The sequence below is a fragment of the Perca fluviatilis genome, chromosome 1 (genome assembly GCF_010015445.1).
Source record: "Perca fluviatilis chromosome 1, GENO_Pfluv_1.0, whole genome shotgun sequence".
In the NCBI taxonomy this organism is placed as follows: Eukaryota; Metazoa; Chordata; class Actinopteri; order Perciformes; family Percidae; genus Perca; species Perca fluviatilis.
The window spans coordinates 13851813-13860069 of record NC_053112.1 but is presented as its reverse complement, the minus strand read 5'-3'; the positions used below and the strand labels follow the sequence as shown (position 1 = coordinate 13860069).

At 39.4% G+C, this 8257-nt stretch overlaps 1 protein-coding gene across 1 annotated transcript in view; it reads left to right on the top strand.

Moving 5' to 3' along the window:
- The window catches only part of LOC120558291 (zinc finger protein 37 homolog), a 15151-nt gene extending 8717 nt beyond the window's left edge, over positions 1-6434 (top strand). Inside the window, exons 6-12 of the mRNA XM_039799221.1 lie at positions 851-1016; positions 1107-1199; positions 1386-1460; positions 1650-1736; positions 2705-2782; positions 4257-4499; positions 5278-6434. Of these exons, the coding sequence (XP_039655155.1) occupies positions 851-1016; positions 1107-1199; positions 1386-1460; positions 1650-1736; positions 2705-2782; positions 4257-4499; positions 5278-6062 (1527 nt within the window). The 3' untranslated portion in view covers positions 6063-6434. The remainder of the gene's footprint in view (positions 1-850; positions 1017-1106; positions 1200-1385; positions 1461-1649; positions 1737-2704; positions 2783-4256; positions 4500-5277) is intronic.
- The last annotated feature ends 1823 nt before the right edge of the window (positions 6435-8257 follow it).

Genomic DNA, 8257 nt, shown 5'->3' with positions numbered 1-8257 from the left:
AAAATTGTGCAAAACCTCAAACAGAATGGGATTTTGCAATGCCACTTTTCCAAGGTTGACAAAATGGAAAGCCAGAAATGACTACATGGAACTACATGGAAATGATGAGTTTGATTGAACACAGGAATTATGATCCACTTGTTAAATGAACTGTGACACGTCTCCTTAAAGTCCCCCCCAAAGTTGTATTTCTGACCGATGTCCTTGCTAAAATTATCAGTCAATCAATCAATCAACATTTATTTATATAGCACTTTACAGCAACCAGCAGATATCCAAAGTGCTTTCCATCAGGAACCAAGAATAAAACAACCTATCATACAATAAAAAGAATGAAACATAGAAAACAGTAAAATCAGAAAAGGTCACATAGAAACAGGAGAGGGAAATTGTCACACCACTACTACGTATTAAGCCATTCTAAACAAATAGGTTTTGAGTGTGGACCTAAAAAGAGCTTGGGCCTTGAAAACAAACAATAAAATCTTAAAATCTATTCTAAGATGCACAGGGATGAAGAGTTGAAATCTGTCTTAAGATATTGACTTTACCAAAGTATTGGAATGGCACAGTGTAACTTCTGCTTTATGGTATATTTCACCTTTAAAGAATACAATAATGACCAAACTTAGTTACCAGAGGGGAGAGTTTTCAGTCTCACTGTAGGGTAGATACATTGGGAGTATTACTAATTAACAGTTACCAGTGACCCCCCCCCCCAACAGATAAGATAGACAACACTTTACTGCCACAGAATACTTAATATCTATAACTGCAACTATAAAATGCATTTCATCTCTAATGTTACCCAGGGAGGGTTTCTGATTGTTTTTAATGATTATGACCACAGGGTGTCGTCCTGTCTGAGTCTCAGCTGCAAGGCCAAAACCAGAGAGACCGCAGTAGTCCAACGCTCATCATGGAAGTTGTGTCTGTGGGGGAAGATGAAGAAAGGGAAGAAGGGGAGGAAAAAGAAAGAGTAGTAAAAATGGCAGCCGTCTCGCCCTTATATCGTGGTATACACAAGTCAAACAACAAAATTCAAGGTGTACAGGTGATAAATAATAGTTATGAATCAGTTATCTTTTTGCACACAATGTTACCAGGAAAGAGACAAAGAAGAAAGAAGAAGGTTCCAGAAATAACAGTGGTGTCATTGGACGTCTCAGACGCAGAGAAGGAAGCTCCTGCAAATCCTGGTGAGTGACGTGATTGAACGATTTACATTATAATACACGTTCTCATTATTGGTTTAAGTTGTACATATGGAGGATTCAGAAGAGTCATAACATTACTGTTACCTGGTATTAATCAGCATCAATATAAAAAAATGTTTCTTTCCACATGGGTATATTTTCTGCTGTTTTTTTTTCTTTGTCACAAAGTAAAAAGAAGGGGCAGAAGAAAGATTTCAAAACCTCCACTGTTGTCTGTTGAAGACCTAGAGGCAGAGCCAGGAAGTGAGTCTTCTTGATGATATATATATAAAAAAAAAAATATATATATATATATATATATATATATATATATATATATTTTTTTTTTTTTTTTAATGCCAATTGAGTGTATGTTTATACTTCTGAAATGATATATTTGCACGTTATTGTTTTGCACGTTATTTTTATTAAGTCTTACATGTGATCTTATAGTATCAAGGCGCACCCGAAGAAAGAGAAATGTCCCTACCTACGTGGAATTCGAAGAATCCAACTCAAAAGCGGTCCACCGTGTTGCTGGTAAGACGAAGGAGGACAAATAAGGTTCACAAGCGTGGTTGGGTATCGTTTAAAGATTTAGTTGACTCTGAATCCAATTGATTCTGATTCATCCTGGCATTACTTGAATAAGAAAACAAAATAGGTCTGAAGATGTTTGTGGGGTTTTTCATCATAGGGTCAGTTTCAAATATTGCGCGGTGCGGTGGTAAAATAACTGTTAACAGGGATTTCATAAGAGGAGGGGGTGCATGTGACGGATGTTTGCAGTAGATACATAGGCGACACCTTTTTCCCATAACTTTTCTGTTATATGGAAAACCACTTGTGCTGTGGAGTTTGGGTAGGTTTCAGCCTCTCTTTTGTGTCCTAGCTCAGATCTGCCATATTTATAGCTGGGTACCAGTTTAATTAACTTTTTAGACACTGACCGAATTGCCTCTAAAGTATTGAGTATCGAAAAATGCCTCGTCATTCAAAACCCAATTTCAAAACCTAAGGAGTAAATCTCATCAGCGTCCGTGAGCCAATATGCACGCAGTATGCTTCTACCAAGATCTAATAGTGCTTGTGATTGGCTGACGTCGTAGAGACAGGCAGGAACAACTCTACGTTAGGCACAGAGACGGGGCTCACGTAGTAGGAGCTGAAAAATAAATAAAAAGATTTGTGCCGTAATGTAATTGCTTTTCTTGTTTTAAAATTGGTATCGAAAAAAGTTTAGGAACCGCTATGCCGGCTAGTCCTGGTATTTGTATCGGTACCTGTATCCAAAATCTTTGAAGGATAGCAAGCCCTAGCCATATTGTACATAACATACACATGCAAACTTCACGTTTAGAGATTGATGGGCTTTCCTAACAAATCACTGGTTCTTAAAAAATGTTGAATCTAATTTTGAACCAGCTCTTGATACCCAACTCATATTCATATGAAAATTTAACATCAGTTTTATGTTTAAAGCAATAAACTTTATTTCTTTTAACCAGCAAAGCGACCTCACAGAAGAAGGAAGGATACCAAACTATCTGCTGAAGGAGAAGGAGGAAACGCACGGGTGTCTGCTGGTAAGAGCAAATAAAATGGTCCACAAGAGTGTATAACCAGCGTGGTAGTGCAGCTGCAGCTAATCCTTGAAATCATTAGTCATGATCATTAGTTTACCAAAGTAAAGGAAATTAAGGGTTACTGGCTGTGTTTATTTTACTTATTCAAAGAAGACACATTACAGGAACAAGAACACACAGCATCTTTGGTGATCATCAGCAGCAGCATGTTGAGTGTTTTTATATATATATATATATATATATATATATATGTAACTCCAAGGTAATTAGGGTTACCCAGTGATATCCAGTAGTCCCCAGTGAGAGCAGCGGGTGCACGTTGTAAAGGTGTCGCTTTTGCGGTCCCCTCCTTTTCATACAACTCGTGTATTCTTCTTGTGATGGTGCGTCTTGAGGGAATCTCATACCTGCCGTCATTTGTTGCAATTCTCAGAATGTTTCTCAGACTGTTGTCCTCCACAACACTAATGGGCCCGCAGTCTGTAAGCTATCCACTTCACTATGGCATTTGTTAGCTTCTCTTGCCTTTGTTTATCTATACTTCTCCCGCATGCTGCATCTAAAGTAGTCTGCCGATGCGCCACTTTTTGTTTCGTTGAGTGATTTGCTGGTATCAACTTTGTGTATTGCATTTAGGTGATATTTCAGACTGGAAGTACTCCGGTGATAAGAAAATTCAACTTTGCAGTGGTTACAAATAACTTTGGTTCTGTTGACTGCGCCGTCTGGAAGAACTTTAAAATGAAAATGGCCATGTAAAAGTTCCGTACCCTTCTCCATGTTTCTTGGTTTGTTTATCCGCCAGTTCTTTTCTTTTCCGGTTCCTGTAAGCACGGCAGCAGTCAGCAACAGACTTTTACAATAATAAAATAAATAATAAAAACTACTTTAATGCACGATAAAATAATTGGCGCCGTTAATTAATTAATTAGTTAACGCGATAATAACGCGTTAACTTGCCCAGCCCTAATATGTCTGTATGTATGTATGTATGTATGTATGTATCCTTCCTTGGTGAGTCATTTAACGATATTTTTAAATATCGATCTTTGTTTATGTAAAACCTCAAAACCTATACACACAAAGAAAACCGCAGCATGAAAAAAATGAAGTGCAGCTGTAACACCCATTGCCTGCAGGTGGTGCTGTGTGAAAGTGCAGCAGCAATTACATATGTTGCCTGCAGGTGGCGACATTAATACGGCAACATCCGCAGGTCTAAACTGCTGCTATTATTTTCCCTTCCTGTACGTGACAAAGTTTGAGTTTGTGAGTGAGTTACTTTCATTAAGTCTTTAGCACCTAAAAAGAATACTTGAAGAACATAGCAAGCAACAAACAAACTAACTAGGACTATTAACACAGAACATTGTTGGTATGTGATTGGGTTTTGAAAGGTCTACAAGCTACTTTTTTGTAAGCATTAAATCAACAGGCTTACCTTGTAATTTTACTTTCTTTTTCCCCCACATAGTGAAGAAACGCCCTGGCAGAAAGATGGTTCATGTTCCAATAGAAATACCTCCTGAGCTCCTGAAGAAGCCCAAAGAGAAGATGGAGTACCACTGTTCAGTGTGTAGCAAAGAATTCCCTCATGCCTACAAACTTGAGAGGCACGAGCTGATCCACACAGGAGAGAAACCTTACTGCTGCTCCATCTGTGGTCGGGGTTTCAACCAGAAGGGAAATCTCAAAACGCACTACAAAGTCCACTTAGGTGAGATTGGATGATACTTAATCATTTACAATTATCTTCCTAGAATATTTGTACTTCTATTATCGTCTGTGTTTATATGTCAGGGTATTTGCTGGCAGTCCTCCCCCAGGAAATTTTGAGCGTAAAAGACTTCAATTCCTTCATTGTGATATCTTTTTAGGCACCACTTTATTTTAAAAACAGCTATATTTACAGTATGGCAGGGAAATCACAAATTTCTGGTGGCAGGTAATAATTCAAAATACAAAATATTTTGGAATACTGAATATCATTATATTCAGTATTCCAGTAAGGGGGCTTGAACATGGGCCCGGATAGACTACACTTGACCCCAAAGTCCAGTTGTTTAATCAGTAGGCCTATGAACAGGGCTTATGGTCACTTTTTTTCCCCAAGGAGCACTTGTTTCTCCCAAGTTGGAAACATTACATTACATAGGCTACTGCTTTTACTGCTAATTTGTACAATAGTACAGAACGTTATGAAGTGTAATGTTTTCTACATTATTAGAAAAGATTACTATTACTACTATTTTTATCAAAAAATGATCAGTGATGTTGAGCCTACAGTGTAACGGGCCACCACTGTTTACTGACCAAAACTGATAACTCAGAGTAAACCGGGAATAACAAAATTGATTTCAGTACAGTCAAATATAAATAGCATGTAAACAAATGTAAATCAGAAGCAAAGTAAAACTAAAGTCCTAAACAATGCACCGATTATTATACTTGAAGAGTAAAAGATGATTTTCTTTCTCCTTTTTGTCTCTGTGCAGGTCGCAAGGGTGCTGTGGATTTCGACGATGAGGTGAATCCCATAGCATCAGAGCTCACCGAATATTTAAAGTCTCTGCCGGGTGAGTCCAGGATCAGATCGTCCCTCCGTTGCCTGGAATGTGGAAACGAATGTGAGAGTCAGTCAGCTTTACAAGCACACCACAATACCACACACACAGGATCAGCGGGTGAATCCGACGCCGTCGAGCAAAGCTCATCACAGCTCCTCTTCTGCCGCCGCTGTGGCGTCCAGTTCAACGACAAAGAAAAGCTGGAAGAACATATGAAAACCCACATCAAGGAGAAGCGCTACTCGTGTCCCGACTGTGGCAAGAGGTTCATCAACGAAAGCTACATACAAATCCACCAGCGCATCCACACAGGGGAGAAGCCTTTCCTGTGCTCCCAGTGCGGCAGAGGATTCCACACGGCTTCCTCTCTCAAGCTGCATGAGATGCAGCACTCCGGGGAGAGGCCGTTCGCATGTTCCATCTGTGGGAAGACGTTTCGGATAAACTCGTACCTAACCGCACATTACCAGACCCATATCAAAGAAAGACCTTTTATTTGTAGTGTCTGTGGGAAAGGCTACTCTAGAGCTGAGGAACTGAAGGTGCACCACAGGCTCCACACCGGAGAAAGACCCTACGAGTGCGGAGAGTGCGGGAAGAGCTTCATTTACCGCCAGGGCCTGCGGCAGCATCAGCGCACACATTCTGGAAAACGCATCGGCCCAACCAGACAGCTCGGTAGGCCAAAGCAACAGGCCAGGCTGGACATCTAAACAGTGGATAGAATTTTTTTTGTTGTTGTTAACTGTGTTTGAAGATATTACAGTAAATTGCGCTTCTTTCCTGTTCTTCTTCCTTCCATTCCTCCTACCTACAGCAGAGACAATTACTGTGTCTAAAAATACGCGCTACAGAGTTGGCGTGGGTTGCCAAGAAAAAAATTTGGAAGCTTACTGTGTTGTCCTTCTCGTCATCATGTTTTGTACCCATTTTTTATGTTTACTCTTCTCTAGTAGCCCATCTGTACAATTTGAGTGCCTTTGTATCCTGCATGCCAAATACTAATACGTAATGTTAAAATTATGCACAATATCCTTGTTATTTTAAAAACCATGTCGATGCAATACAGAATTTTTTTTCAGAAACATGTCTGTTTTATTTTCTACATTTGAAATAATGTGTTCTTACATTATGAAATAATTCTGTTCACACTTGGTATTATGATACAACATTCTGCACAAAAACTCCTGATCAAAGAAATGCAATTACACTGATTGTGATTGATTGATGTAAAACAAAAAAAAATGTTTCCATAGTAGTCCTATTTTGGTTAAAGTGTGAGTGTTTGGAACATAGTAAGCACACAGATGGGTAGTGGAGAAGGGAATGAAGCTGTTTAAGAGGCTTATGTTGACTTTTTGATCTCTTTTTTTTCTTTTCTTTTTTCACCATGAAAACGAACATTTGAGTACACTATGCCTGGCATAGATCCAAGCTAACTACGCCTGCTTTTCCCTGAAGGAGAAAGGGTTGCCTTTTTTCAAGTCTTCAGGGGGTGAGTGTGGAAAAGTTTTGTTTCACTTAAGTGCCAAGAAGTTAGGGACCGTTCGGTATTTATGGAATGGACCACTGGAGGAAAATAGGGGCGGGTCATGTGTTTTTATTCTTTGTTGATGGGAGGGTCATCCAATTTTTTTTTAGTCTCTAGGTGAGGGTCACCCAACTTTTGTATTCATGAGAAGAGCAAAATTTCAAAGTGGCTTGTTTGGTGCGTATTTATCCATGTAGCTCTGTGTAGCTCTCTCAGGCTCGGCCCCTATCGCTAGCAGATGGGTCCCTCCCTGTTTATTCATTCCTTTTCATCCAATCGTTTTGGAGGGTCATCCAAAATGAATTTCTAGTGAATGGAAGGTCAGGTCTATTTTGACTAAAGGTCCCTAAACTCGTCCAGTGGCCCCTTAAATAAATAACTAACAGTCCCTTAGTTTGTAAGCTGAGTGAGTAAAATTCTAACAAAGCCATCACACCTTGGCATAGTAGTGCTACTACACCAACTGCGGTTGTCAAATCTACCTGTGCAGCATTAACAGAAATTACAGGATGGGTCAGTTTGTGGTTTCATTTCAAAGCTGGTTAAATGTTTCTATAACAGAATACAAAATCATTGCAGCTACTGTAAACTTTTTAGAGATAAACTGAAGTCTGCAGCTAAAGTAGAATCAAGAATCAGAAAGGCTTTATTGCCATTGCATAGGAATACAACTAAATTAGCTGTGACACACAAGTGATGCATTCCTACAGAAAAAAAACACAAGACAAAGGACATCCAGTGGGGTAAAAATGTGATAAATAAATAAATATGAAAGTATTTAAAGTGCAGCAAGTGCGTAGTGGATGCACAATGGCAGTTGTGGGTACGATTTACGACACAGCACGATCTGTGCTATGGTGCTATACCAATGAATCGCAGTTGTGGGGAGGAAACTGAAGGTTTTGCAATGACTGAAAGACTCAGATTTCATTCCACATGTAACATGCAACAACTCCTTTTATTATTTTGGATTGGCAACCACGTAAACACCTTGTAATGCATAGCGTAAGCTACATTTAAAAACCTCTCATCTCCACAGTACATGTCACAAAAATAATGTCCAAGGCGTAGTACAAGGACGATAAGCGGTTTTGAATCAGTGACAATAAGTACTTAATTTAAATAGCTTTATAAAGCAGACCCGCCGTGAACTGCATAATGAATAACGCATTCGTGATACAAATAGTGTAGGGAAACCGTTACGTTTTCTACTACGTATTTATGCGCATATCAGATCGTGCAGGCAGCGCAGATCGCGTACCGACATCAACAGCAGTAGTAAAACTGACTTTGTTTTTTGTTTATTTAGTGTGCTGATGGCTGGGTCTGGTGGTCCAAGTTTTGGCAGCTCTGTAGCGTCTGCCAGATGGTAAAAGT